The following is a 14,589-nucleotide window of genomic DNA, read 5'->3' on the forward strand; positions in this document are numbered from 1 at the left end:
CCCCACCCCCCATCTGCTCAGGCCAGGCCCCTTGGGTTGCAGGCTGCTCAGACTCTCTCCGGGGAGGGAAGGCAGGCCCCCTTCCATCGCCCTAACCATCGCCCTAACCATCTCTAGTGCAACCTTCCTCAAACCCAGGGCTCAGGAAAGCGGAGAGAGGAAGAGCTAGCTTTATTTCAGGCGATTGGATGGTCCGGGGCTTACCTGGGTAGAAGTCTTTGGACTTAGACAACTTGATGGTGGCTCCTGTCTCCTTCTGCAGCTGTACGATAGTCTGGCCACCTTTGCCGATGATGGAGCCCGCTGCGTAGCTGGGGATGAGCACCTTCAGGAAGTATTCGCCTTCCTCTGCAGGGCATACAGGGTGGGAGGGAGGGAAGGAGGGAGGGAGGGTGGGAGGGAGGGAGGGAGGGAGGGAGGGGTCCTACTTTAGGAAGACACCTCCAGGAAAATCCCAGAATGAGACCCAAAAAGAAAATCACGGCTTTACACCGTAGCAATGACCATGGCAATAGCAGTTAGAAAGATAACACAAAACCATCGTCACTCACTCATTCACAGTCTTTCTTTCTTTCTTTTTTTTTTTGCAACAAAGTTTCCTTATGTAACCCTCACTGGTCTAGAACACACAGTATAGACGAGCTGTGGTCTCAAGCTCACAGAGATCCGCCTGCCTCTGTCTCCCAGTGTGCACCACCATGCCTGACCTACATTCCATCTATTTTCGTGAGACAGGCTCTTGCGTAGCCCAGACTGGCCTCAGCTTATGTGGTTGAGGATGGTCTTGAATTCTTGATCTTGAATTCTTGTCTGCATCTCCCGAGTTTCGAGATCACAGGAGTGCACCCCGATAACTCATTTATGTGACACTGGGGCTGGAGCTCAGGGCTTCATGCCTGCTAGGCAAGCACTCTGCGGACTAAGCCACACCCCCAGGACTCATTCATTCATTCATTCATTCATTCATTCAGCAAACAATGGCTGAGCACCTGCTTGTGTACATACTTGGCAGTAATGTGGGGAAACAGCAAAAGCTTCCTGAATTTTGTGTGCAAATAAGGTCATGAGAATTCGAGTAATCTTAGCTAGAGCACACACAACTGCATTCTTCTAGCGAGGAGAGGCCCTGTAGTTCATGCAGGATGAGAGGAAGTAGTGTGAGAGAAAAACCAAGCAGGAAAAGGGGTGGGGAGGGCAGAGGAGTGCAAGATCAGATGTGAAGGCCAGGAAAGGCCTTTCCAAAACTGCATACACACGTTCTTTTACTGTTTTACAGCCCTGGATATTGAACTGAGGGTCTCTTGCAAGCACTTTATCACTGAGCCACACCCCCAGCCCCTCACTGGGGGATTCTAGGCAGGGGCTCTACCACTGAGCCATGACCCCCAGCCCCTCACTGGGGGATTCTAGGCAGGGGCTCTACAACTGAGTCACGCCCCCAGCCCCTCACTGGGGAATTCTAGGCAGGGGCTCTACCACTGAGTCACGCCCCCAGCCCCTCACTGGGGAATTCTAGGCAGGGGCCCTACCAGCCACACCCCCAGCCCCTCACTGGGGGATTCTAGGCAGGGGCTCTACAACTGAGTCACGCCCCAGTCCCCTTTAAAATTTTTGGGACAGGGTCTCACCAGATTGCCCAAGGCTGGCTTTGAACTCACTCTGTACCCCAAGCAAGTATTGGACTTGAGGACTGATTCTCCCACCTCAGCTTTCAGAGCATCTGAGATGACAGGCTTCTGGTCCAGCCCAGCTCTCAGTCATCCATCCACAGCACCTGATGAACACTCAATTCCACTCCAAGGACTTTACAAACATCTGTTACTTTAATTTAATTTAATTCACACTGTCCCTGTAAAGAAACCCATTCTACAGATGAAGGGATGAGGCTAATAAGGAATCATCCCAGAGTCACTGAGCTGGGTAGGGTACACAGCTGGAATGTGAACTCAGCCTAGCTCTGGAGTCCCTGTGCTGGGCTTTTATCACTGAGGTCCAGCGGAGGAGGAGGCAAGGCACGACACCGGGGTTTCTTGTCCCGCCAGGTTCCGCTGCCCTTCTCAGCCCCAAATAAACACACAAAGACTTGTACTAATTTATAGACTTTTGGTCCATATCCAGGGCTTCTTATTGGCTAGCTCTGTCTTAATTATTAAGCCATTTCTATAAATCTATGTATTTCCATATGGTCTTGGCTTACTGGAGAAGGGTCCAGATCAGTTACTCCTTCCTCGGCTACATGGCCTCTCGTCACGGTCTCTCTCTGCCTACTGTCCCAGAATCTTCCTCATCTCCTAGTTCGGCCTATCTTCCCGCCTCTACTGGCCAAACTGTTTTATTCATCAACCAGTAAGAGAAACACACATACAGAAGGACGTCCCCCATCATCGGAGCCACAAGGCAAGAATGAAAATCCTAGAGGAAGGCATGTGAGTCGTTAGGAGCATCAAGGAGGCAGTGGGTTGATGGAGGGAAGAGGAGGAGTCAGTGTTGGTAGCAGGTGCAGTGGTGAGGCTTGCGGGCCACAGTGGTCTTTGGCTCTTACCCCAAGAGGGATGGGAGGATCTAGGGGGCATGAGCTGATTCAGGATTTGAGAACATTCCTCTGGGGCTAGCAAGATGGCTCAGTGGTCAAAGGAGCTTGCTGCCAAGCCTCATGACTTCAGTTCAAAACCCAGGACACTCAGTGTGGACGGAGAGAACTGACTCCTGTACACTGTCCTCTGGCCTTCCGATAGTATGCCATGGTGTGTGTGTGTGTGTGTGTGTGTGTGTGTGTGTGTGTGTGTGTGTGAGCGCGTGCGCACATGCATACACTTACAGATAAATAGATAAGCAAAAAACTTTGTTTTTACACAAGGTCCTTCTATTATGTAGCCCTGGCTGTCCTGGAACTCACTATGTAGACCGGGCTCATAGACATCCAACTTCGTCTATGTCCTAAGATCTGGGATTAAAGCATGTGCCACTATGCCTGGCTTTGGGCTACACAGAGCACTTGCCTAGCAGACATGAAGCCCTGGGTTCGGTCCCCAGCACCATATAAACCGAGTGCGGTGGGGCACACCTGTGATCCCGGCACTGGGGAGGCAGAGGCAGGAATTCAGGGCTCTCCTCAGCTACACAGTGAGTTCAAGGCCAGCCTGTGCTATAGGAGACCCTATCTCGAAAAGAAGACAAAACAAGACTATTCCCCTGATGTCTGTGACAGGAACAGATTGTAAGGGCGAGGGTGAAGGAGGTGGGTGTTGCAAGAGGTGAGGGGCTTGGGCTGACTAAGGAAATGGACAGGGCTGGATTGGAGATTTTTCACATTGTGCATGGCTGGGGGAACGCATGCATGCTTGCATGTATGTTTGCAGGTGTGTGATGACAAGAGGACAACATGGGATCATGGGATGCTGTGGTTTTTTTTTTTTTTTTTGAGATAGGATTCCTTATCGGTTTAGAACTTGTTGTCTGGGCTAGGCTTGTGTTATACATCCCAGAGGACAACTTGTGGGAGTCAGTTTTCTTCCCCTGCTGTGGGGAGCCCAAGGACTGAACTCAGGTCATCCGTGTTGACAGCAAGTCTTTACCTACTACCCTATCCCCCTCACCCCACCCCGCCCCACCCCGCCCCACCCCGCCCCACCCCGCCCCACCCCGCCCCACCCCGCCCCACCCCGCCCCAGGTTTCTCTATGTGTCCCTGGCTATCCCGGAACTTGGTTTGTAGACCAGGCTGGCCTTGAACTCAGAGATCCCCCTGCCTCTGCCTCTCGAGTTCTGGGATTAAAGGCGTGCGCCACCACCTCCTGGCTCCCACTAAGTCATCTTGCTGACTTCCGGGCATTCATTCTTATAGATCCAGGTCCTCAGCAATGCATTCATGCATAAAACACCTACTTAATGCGTCCTTAAGGCAAATCTCTAACCTAACTCTTAACTTCTAGATGAGCAGCTAGCCCCAGGTGCTCCCAGGGTAAAATTCTACAGCCTTTTCAGTGGGAGGCCTTTTGTGACAGGGCCCTGCTACTCAGCTAAGCTTCCTCATCGCCCAGGGGCACCAGAGTCACCGTCCTTTCATTTCTTAGAATATTATCTGCTCCCTCCCACCTCACGGCCTCTGCAGATGCTCCCTGCCTGGCAATTCCTCTTTATCATTTTGGGGGTTCCATTGCTCTGTAATTTGATCTCAAAACCTTTCCTGGAACACTGAGGACTGAAGATCCCTCCCTTCCCCTATACCTTGCTTCATATATCCAGAGCGATTTGTCACATAGAGCCAATAAGGGCCACACCAACAAGGCACACCTCAGTGTCCCCCGCACATGCAGCAGCACAGTAGGCTTGGGATAAAAAGTGGGAAGAGAAAGGGAGTTGGGCCGTTCTGCTTCCAAGGCCTTTTAAAGGCTTTTCTTTTTAAGTATAGGGTGTCTTTTTTTTTTTTTTTTTTTTTAGCATTAACACGATATCCCAACAGGTAGTACGGTGAGCTAAGCTGCCTCCCAGAGCAGATGAAAGAAAACCGTTATTGTAGTTGGGAGGTGTGGCTCAGTGGTAGAGCATCTGCCTAGAATCCCCCAGTGAGGGTCTGTGGGTGTGGCTCAGTGGTAGAGAACTTGCCTAGAATCCCCCAGTGAGGGTCTGGGGTGTGGCTCAGTGGTAGAGAACTTGCCTAGAGTCCCCCAGTGAGGAGCATCTGCCTACCATGTTCCAGGTCCTCAGCTCCCTCCTAGAATTGCACAACCTACAGAAAGCCGACCTGGACACCGCAGGCGCCAAACTCTTCCCACCTCAGCGTGGGCACACTCCAGTACTGGGTTCCTGACGTGTTTTGTGTGGTGGTGTGGGGTTTGGTGGCTGGACTTGACCTTCTAAGCATGAGGAGGAAGTCAAGAATAAAAGGGTTTTATTGAGCCCAAGGCAATCCTCTTAAAATGGCCTAATCAGACCATTAAGCCTATTAGGTAATTAACCTCCCTCCCCAACCAGCCCAGGGAGCCTCTTCATTCATCATCCGCCCCCCCACCCCCCTCAATTCACTTTCTTTCTTCCTCCCCCACCCCAATTTTTTTTTTGATGCGGCTTAGCCATGCATCCTAGGCTGGCCCCAAACTCATAATCCGCCTGCCTCGGTCACTTAAGTGCTGGAATGACAGCCTACATCATGACAACCATCTCTCCCAGGTTCCCTTTGGGTCTCTGAACGCTGGGATGTCCACACCTCATTCCCTCTGTCCCACAACCCCTCAAGCTTCAACTGGGGATTTCCATACAGGGCAGGCAGACAATCCCAAAGGAAGCAGAGGTTTTCTTATTGAAAGTCTGGATGGAGCCGGGCGTTGGTGGTGCACGCCTTTAATCCCAGCACTCGGGAGGCAGAGGCAGGCGGATCTCTGTGAGTTCGAGACCAGCCTGGACTACAGAGCGAGTTCGAGGACAGCCTCCAAAGCCACAGGGAAACCCTGTCTCGAAAAACCAAAAAAAAAAAAAAAAAAAAAAAAAAGTCTGGATGGCTTTGGATACTTGATATAGTAAAATTGGGACACAGCAGCACTGACTTTCAGGGGGTGTAATCATCCACTCAAACAATGAACCGGAAGGTAGCTGGAATGTTCTGGACTCATGGCACTTACACACGCCATACGCCGCTTTCACCACTGCCATGCACTGTTTGTTTAATTTTAGCCTGGCTGCCCTGGAACTCGCTCTGTAGACCAGGCTGGTCTTCAACTTGCAGCGATCCTCCTGCCTCCGCCTCTGGAGCGTTGGGATCAAAGGCGAGCGCCACTAAACCCACCACCCCGGGACTTCTCTTGTGTTTTTGTTTTGAGATAAGTTGTCTCTGTCTAGCTCGGGATGGCCTTGAACTCCAGAGCCTCCTGCCTCAGCCTCCCAAGAGCTTGCAGTAAAGTCCTGTTTAGTGCTCAGCACATAGTGGGTGCTCTGTGAGTAGGAAAACAATGCTTGGAATATGGGGATTTTGTTGGGAGGTGGGAGAAAGAGGGGGAACGCTCCGTCCCTCATCGTCTAGTCTGCCCACTCTGTGCCCCGCTCTTTGGAAATGTGCTCTTTGATTTGTGTGTATGCAGCGCACGTGGAGGTCAGAGAACAGCCTGTAGCAGCCAGTTATTTCCCTCTACTTAGTTTATCACACAGGGTAGTGTGTGTCTTTCCAGCTGAGCCGTCTCACCCATTACTTCTTTTGTTTTCTTTTTGTGGTATTAACAGTTGGCTTGAACTCAGGGCCTTCTACATACTAGACAAGTGTTCTACCACTGAGCCACGCCTCCAGCCCCTCACTGGGGGATTCTAGGCAGATGCTCAATCATTGAGCCACGCCTCCAGCCCCTCACTGGGGGATTCTAGGCAGGGGCTCTACCACTGAGCCATACCCCAGCCCCTCACTGGGGGATTCTAGGCGGGGGCTCTACCATGTGGATAGATTTGAAGCAAGTGCTCTACCACTGAGCTACATTTCCAGTCTTCATCTTAGTTTTTTTATTTTGAAATAGGGTCTATTTGATGACCTTCAACTCACCATCTTCCTTTCCTCAGTTTCCAGAATAGCTAGAATTACAGACCAGCACTTTCACACCCTGCCCGGGGAAGGCCTCGTGATACAAGGGCAGCCTCATGCCTAGTCTCCAGTCTGGAATTTCTCTAGTACCTTCCTTTGTAGAGCGTTGTCATTACATTTTGTTTGCTCCTCCCCCCCCCGGTGTGTGTGTGTGTGTGTGTGTGTGTGTGTGTGTCTGTCTGTCTGTCTGTCTGTCTGTAGGTCACAGAGTAACTTTGGAGAGTTGATTGTCTTCCCTCCTACCATGTGGGTTCTGGGGAGTGAACTCAGGTCATCAAGCTTGGTGGGAAGTTTTTTTTCTGGTTTTTTCGAGACAGGGTTTCTCTGTAGCTTTGGAGGCTGTCCTGGAACTCACTTTGTAGACCAGGCTGCCCTCGAACTCACAGAGATCTGCCTGCCTCTGCCTCCCGAGTGCTGGGATTAAAGGCGTGTGCCACCAACGCCCGGCTATCAGTGGGAAGTTATTATTACTACTATTTTTTTACCCCCTGAACCATCTCGCCAGATCTCTCTAGTTTTCTTCTGTCATATACTTGATTCTGCTCTTCTATGACTCGCGATGTCTTTCCTTCTCCTCTCTTTCTTCCCTTTCTGCAAGAAGCCCTCCTTGAGCACCCATTTGATGCCCATGCTTGCATTAGATGCTGGGGATACAGCAGGGAGCCCACCCAGACAATAGATTCCTTTTCCCTTAAACTCCTAAGACACAGAAGCACATTTATTCAAAGGTGGGAATCATGGACCAGGGAGATGCCTCAAAAGATTTCCAGCCATGCATGGCTGCGCACATCCTGAATCCTAGAACTCAGGAAGCTGAAGGATTTGACATGCCCAGCCAGGCCTGGATTGCAGAGGGAGTTTCTGTTTTAAAAAACCAACCAAAGAAACCTGGACCTGCAAGATGGCTCAGTGGGTAAGGGTGCTTGCCTCCAAGCCGGACCTTTGGAGTTCGATCCCTCAGTCCCACTGGGTGGAAGAGAACCAACTCCTCCTCAAACTCTTCTTTGACTCCACTTGATCACCGCTGCATAGGTATACTTATGCCCATGTGCATGCGCGCGCGCACACACACACATGGACACACGCACATGCACGCACACACAGGTGCTCACACTCACACATGTGCTCACACACACAAACACACACGTGCTCACACTCGTGCTCACACACACAAGCACACACCTTTAGTGAATACTAATTAACTAAATGAATGTAATTAAAACAAACAGCTGTGGCGGATGGGAGGCAGTTACCGCAACAGGGCACGGTGGGGCACACCTCTAATCCCAGCACCAGTGAAACATTAAAGGCCCGGACCACAGAGAGAGCTGCAGGCCTACCTACCCAACACGAGACCTTGTTTCTGTGAAGAAAAACAAGGAACAGAAACCCAAAAAGGAGCCGGGCATTGGTGGCGCACGCCTTTAATCCCAGCACTCGGGAGGCAGAGGCAGGCGGATCTCTGTGAGTTCGAGACCAGCCTGGTCTACAGAGCGAGTTCCAGGACAGCCTCCAAAACAATACAGAGAAACCCTGTCTCGAAAAACCAAACCAAACCAAACCAAACAAAACAAAACAAAGCAAAATATAGCAAGTTTCAGATGCAAAATTCATCTACTTATTGGGGTGCATGCGCACTCAAAGGGAGGTTACTTGTCTAGCACGTATGATGCCCTATGTTTGATCCCCAGCACTATGTAAACTGGGCACAGTGGCACACACCTGTAATGCCAGCAATTGGGAGGTGGAAACAGGAGGATCAGGAGTTCAAGGTCATGCTGGGTTACTTACAGAGATTTAGGAGAGCCTGCACTACACAAGACCCCGTCTCAAATATGTGTGTGTGTGTGTTTATCTATGTTTCATGCATGTATGCATCGTCTGTCCGTCCATCCACCCATCCATCCATCCATCCATCCACCCATCCATCCACCCGTCCATCCATCCACCCATCCACCCATCCATCCACCCATCCATCCACCCATCCATCCATCCACCCGTCCATCCATCCATGCATCCACCCATCCATCCACCCATCCATCCATCCACCCGTCCATCCATCCATGCATCCACCCATCCATCCACCCATCCATCCATCCACCCATCCATCCATCCACCCATCCATCCATCCACCCATCCATCCATCCATCCACCCATCCATCCACCCGTCCATCCATCCATGCATCCATCCATCCTCTATGTAAGACATGAAATCGGAAGGAAGGGAGGGACAAGGGGTTCTAACGGAGGGTAAGCATGAATGAAGTACAGTGATATACTTATGAAAATATCACAACAAGGGGGCCAGTGTGACGCTCAGGAGGCAAAGGCATTTGCCGCCAAGCTTAACACCTCAAGCTTGATCCCACATGGTGGAAGGAGAAAACCACTATCCTCAGACCCCCACACGTGTGCCGTGCATGCATTCTAGTGTTCACGTGCACATGTGCCCGCACACGCACATAAACACACAAAATGAATACAGATAATTTAAGACTTTAAAGATTCATAATAAAACTCACTGTTTCCCACACCAAAAAAAAATCAACTGAAAGAAAATAATCCACCAAAAGAGTTGGTGTGAGATTTAAAAACCACTGCCAATAATGACAACTGTGCAGGTGGAAATGGCTTTTCCTCTTACAGCAAGCATCAACGGAAAGACACAACAGTCAAGAAGAAAACAAAACCACTTGTGGGTGATGAAACCTCCTGAGTGCCAGAAACTCGAAAATATTAACTTTGGGAGTCCCCACTGTGGACCTCCGTCTGCCTCTGTCCTTTCTAGAAACTTCCACCGAGCTTTCCTGTTTGGGGCATGCCACCAACACAGAGTTCCACCTCTTCTGGGAAGAAGCCAGGCCTCTGTTTCCTCCAGCAAAGACAGAGACACTGACCGTGGCTGACCCTGGAACCCTCAGACTTCACAGGCCTTTCCCGGTCTCAACAGCCATCATTGAGCTTTCTGTGCTTGTGAGAAATGCGGGCCAGAAGCCAGAACTCCCGGCCCAGTCTCCGTAGCTCCGCTTGGGTTCCCACAGCTCCCAGAGTCCAGTGACGGTGACAGAGAAGTTGACCAGGAATGTTCCCTGCCCCTCTTGCACCTGTCTCCTCCAGGGCTGCTGTGTCAAAGCATGGCCACCTCAAGACAAAGCTGGCTCGGCTGGTTCCTTCTGCTGACTATGCCCCCGGCCAACCCCCGTGATTATGCTTCCAGGTCTTACAAATAAAGTTTGTCTACCCAAGAGACCTGAACTCTCAAGGTAAGAGTGGACACTGGATCCTGTAAGGTGGCTTAGTTCCCCGGGGGATCACCAGGGACAAAATCAGAGCCCACACTGACATAGTGGCACACATCTCTAATATCAGGACTCAAGAGGCAGGAGGATTGCTGCAAGCTCAAAGCCATGTTGGGCTACACACCCAGACTGCCAGAACTGCACAGGAAAACTATGTCTTGATACAAAACAATACACACACACACACACACACACACACACATACACACACACACATGCGCACAAGCCACAAAACATTTGGGACTGGAGAGGGACAGCTCAGTGGTTAAAAGTAGTTACTGTGAAACACCGGGACTTGGGTTTGGATTCTAGCACCTATACAAAAAGTCTCACACTCAAGTATGTCTTAAACACAGTGTTGTGGTGGGTGGAGACAGGAGACTTGCTGGCACTTGCTTGCTGTCAGCCTAGCCGAAAATAAGTAAGATTCATGTTCAAGTAGAGACCCCAACTCAAAGGAATAAGGCAGAAGGCAATAGACAAGGACATCAGAGATCTTCCTTTGGCCTCTGTGCATACACACAGGTGTACACACACACACACACACACACACACACACACACACACACACACAAGCACGCACATGGGGTCAAAGAGGCCATATCTTAGAGAGGTTTTGGGTGACACCGTGTCTAGAGGGAACCAAGGGAGGGTTTGCTGTTCTCATGGTCCCTGTTCTTGGTGGGGGCCGAGGGTGGGAGAGGTGACGCGTTATATGAAGAGGAGGCTGGGGTGTGAGATGGGGAATGTCGTTAGAAGCGTGGGGGTGGGGGTTACCGGGGAAAGCCGTGAGGCCTTGTGGGTGTGGCGTGGAGGCATGTGCTGGGGAGGGGTGGGTCATCAAGGTGTCTGGGGTCCCTTCATACGCAGAGGAGCAGCCTGTCTGGACAGTGCTTGCTCAGAGCGACATCCTGAAGGTGTGACACTGTTAGGGACCCAGAGACAGGTGCCATGGGCCTGGAGGCGTAGCACAGGGGTAGAGCACTTGCCTAGCATATGTGAAGTCCCGGGTTCAATTCCATAGCATACCAGAAGAGAAGAGAGGGAAGGGGGGGCAGAGCTGGTAGGAGGGCTTATCAAATGAAGGCGCCTGCCACCTCCAGTGAGCTGAGTTTGGTGCCTGGGACCCATACTGTGGAAGGGGAAAGTCGGTTTCCACAAGCTGACCTGATGTGTCCCATCCACTTGAATGAACAATGTAATATGATTGTAAACAAACCAAACCAAACAAAAAGAAAGGGTAATGCCCCCTTAGGCAACTCTCACTTAAATGACAAAAAAGAAAAAAAAAAAGAAAAAAGAAAAGGTTATTCTGGGACTGAAGAGATGGCAAGCCTGTTTCTGCAAATGTCTGGAGTGCTGTTGCTAGTCCACATCTGGCGGCTTACAACAGCTAATAACCCCAGTTTTAGGGGGGAATCCCACACCTCTGTCCTCTGAGGGCACCCATGCATATGAGCATATGTACACACACACACACACACACACACACACACACACACACACACACACAATTTAAAATGATACAAAATTTTTTTTAAAAAAGGGTTCATTCGCCGGGCGGTGGTGGCGCACGCCTTTAATCCCAGCACTCGGGAGGCAGAGGCAGGCGGATCTCTGTGAGTTCGAGGCCAGGCTGGACCAACAGCCTCGAAAACAATACAGAGAAACCCTGTCTCGAAAAACCAAAAAAAAAAAAAAAAAAAAAAAAAAAGGGTTCCTTCTTCTAGATTCTTGGTGGCAGAGTTAGGAGTCATGGTGGACGGTTCATGAGTGACAATGTATACCAGCAATAGGACTGGGGTTTGCATCCCTGGAGCCCACATGGATGGGGGGCGGTTACCAACATGGGTCACCATGTCTAGCTCTCCCAGGGAATTTCAGTAACTGGACAGAGCCACTCAGACACTTCAGTCTATCTAGAGCAGTAAATCCTACTGTTCCCATTTTCCAGAGGGGAAACTGAGTCCTGGATCATTTATATCCCTGGCCGAGAGTCCCATGGCAAATACACGGTGGTGATATGCTTTGAACCATGCAAGGTTTCCTTCCACAACTCTATTTCTTTTTAGTTTTAGATTTGTTTATTTTATGTGTATAAGTGATTTTCTTAAGTGAGCACATACTAGCAAAAACACTCAGAGACATAAAATAAGTCTTAAAAAAATGTTCGCCAGCACCGCGTGTATGTGCGCCACGTGCGTGCCTAGTGCCGTCGGAATTCAGAAGGCGGCACTGGGTTCGCACCGTAGCTTTAACTGGTTGTGAGGCACTGTGTGGGTGCTGAGAATTGAACCTGGGTCATGTTTCTAGGCCCCATCATCCAGGGCTCGTGTGCGTGTGTTGCGGGGAAGGGATTCTGGGGTTGAGATCCCTGTGGGGAGCTCCTGGAGCATGAGGTATGTCTGTGCCTGCACATGGTGGGCCAGTCGAGATTATCAGGGCAGTAAAGTCAGAGCCTAAGAACCACAGGCTTGCACTACAGGCGGCACTCTGTTAACTTTATTTTTGTATTGTTGTGTGTGTGCGTGCACGATGCATGTGTGGGATCACGGGCCAAGACGTGTGCATGGAGGGCAACGGGTGTGTGTCTCACTTTGCTTCTTTGTGTGTGACCCGTGGATCACATCCAAAGGACCAGGCTCACGCAGCAAGCGCCTGTGCCAGCTGAGCCACCTTAAGGCTCTCCCTAGGGACACTCTTAAGCTTACCAGGGCCCTCTGCCCCCAGACCTCAGTACTGGGCACGGAACTCAGCGCCTTGCACATGCTAGGCAAGTATATGATTGTTGAACCACACAGCCAGCCCCTCACTGGGGGATTCTAGGCAGGGTCTCTACTGCTGAGCCACACCCCCAGCTCCTCACTGGGGGATTCTAGGCAGGGTCTCTACTGCTGAGCCACACCCCCAGCTCCTCACTGGGGGATTCTAGGCAGGGGCTCTACCACTGAGCCACACCGCTAGCCCCTCACTGGGGGGATTCTAGGCAGGGGCTCTACCACTGTGACATGTACCCAGGCCCCCACTAGGGAATTCTAGGCAAAGGCTCCACAGCTGAACCAGATCCCCAGCCCCGTTTTGTTTGTTTGTTAGTTTTTTCCGAGACAGGGTTTCTCTGTAGCTTTGGAGGCTGTCCTGGAATCCAGCCCTGTTTTTTTTTTTTGTTTATTCATTTTACTTTTCTATTTTGAGACAGAGTCTGGCTATGTAGCCCAGGATGGCCTTGAGCTTCCTTCCTTCCAATCACCCTGCCTTAGCCTCTCCATAGCTGGGATTACAGGCAGTTTCTCTGATTTCTTCAATTAACTCCCGAGGTTGGAGTTTCTTCCAATCTCTTCATTGGAGTCCTCTTGCCCAGAGTAACCTCCTCTTCCTCCCAGTGGCATTTATCAGTCAGCCAGGCATCCAGACACCAGCCAGAAGAGCCACTAGCTCCTGTTCCCCCCACTGCCCCTAACAACATGGTTTGTTTGGCCTGTTATCATCTGTGATGCCCTAGTAGAGTCCTTCATCACTCTGAACTTCAGGGTCCTCTCTGAACGGGGCATCCACCATCGAATCTGTCCACACAGTCGGGTCAGTCTCCTGAGTTCAAACCATAGCCCTGCTTCTGCTTAGCTGAATGCTGTTGCCCAAGTTTCCAAACCTCTCTGGGCTTCAGCTGTTCATTTGAAGATGGGTAACTGAATTGGAAGCATTCAATGACCCACGTCCAATAGTTTCCACAATATTTCCTGGCACCACAAATGTTAGCCATGATTATAACTTACTAGTATGTTGCCATCACAGCGCATGGGGAGGGTGAGATGGACCTGCATGTCAGACGTTAAGCAATGATATGCCAACCATCATGACATTATGCACACCCTATTGTCATGTCTGCATTTGGAAGCTGGAGACACAGAAGCTCAGAGAGCGGTAGGGGTTGGCCAAGCGTCCCCCAGCCACCACTGTTCTCCACTGAAAGGAACCAGCAATTTTGAGATCCAAGTCACCAACGCTTGCCTTGCTCCAGACTGTTTCTCTCAATAGAGAACTACTCTTTTGTATCTCCTGGCCTCGGTTTCCCCAGATACGGTCTGGAGGTGGAGGACAGTCTGCAGGTTATAGTCCCTAAAGACTGCACTTAGCTTTGCCATGTAGAAGGAAACTTGAAATCCCAGTGGTTAGTCTCCATGACCTGCAACCAATCAGTCCAGGGTTCAATCAATCCTGGATCTGTCAATGAGGAGCCCTGTGACCTTGGATAAGCGGTTTCATCTCACCGAGCCTCAGTTTCCCTCACTGGCTAAAACACACACACACACACACACACACACACACACACACGCACACACACACGCACACACACACCTTCAATAGTCTCTTTAGAGGGTTGTGTTGAAAAATTCCCCCAGATCTCAGAGCCTGCCGGGTGGTAGTAAGAGCTACAAACAGCCTGGAAGGGACAGTCACTAGCAGCCACTCACTCACTGCCATTGCCGCCTAGCCAAATCTGGGTCCCTGATCCTTGCGGGGACTGGCAACAGCGGCAGGGCAGGAAGGAAGAAAGGAAGCCGGCCGGCTTTGGACATTTTCATGTGTGTGTGTGCTGGGGGTGGGTGCCAGGAAGACAGGCAGGAAATTCTCTTCCACCCCTCCCCCCCCCCCCCCCGACTTCCCTTTCCTTCAATTTCTGCTGAGCACCCTCCCAGCCATTCAAGGGAACTTGAAATCCTGCCCCACCTGG

General features: G+C 50.8%; 1 protein-coding gene across 1 annotated transcript in view; it reads right to left on the reverse strand.

The window, feature by feature from the left end:
• The window catches only part of Nova2 (NOVA alternative splicing regulator 2), a 36,486-nt gene that overhangs the window by 19,592 nt on the left and 2,305 nt on the right, over positions 1–14,589 (reverse strand). The window contains 1 exon segment of the mRNA XM_021223172.2: positions 205–348. Coding sequence (XP_021078831.2) covers positions 205–348 — 144 coding nt within the window.

Source organism: Mesocricetus auratus, unplaced genomic scaffold, assembly GCF_017639785.1.
Source record: "Mesocricetus auratus isolate SY011 unplaced genomic scaffold, BCM_Maur_2.0 Super-Scaffold_100038, whole genome shotgun sequence".
NCBI classification, from domain to species: Eukaryota; Metazoa; Chordata; class Mammalia; order Rodentia; family Cricetidae; genus Mesocricetus; species Mesocricetus auratus.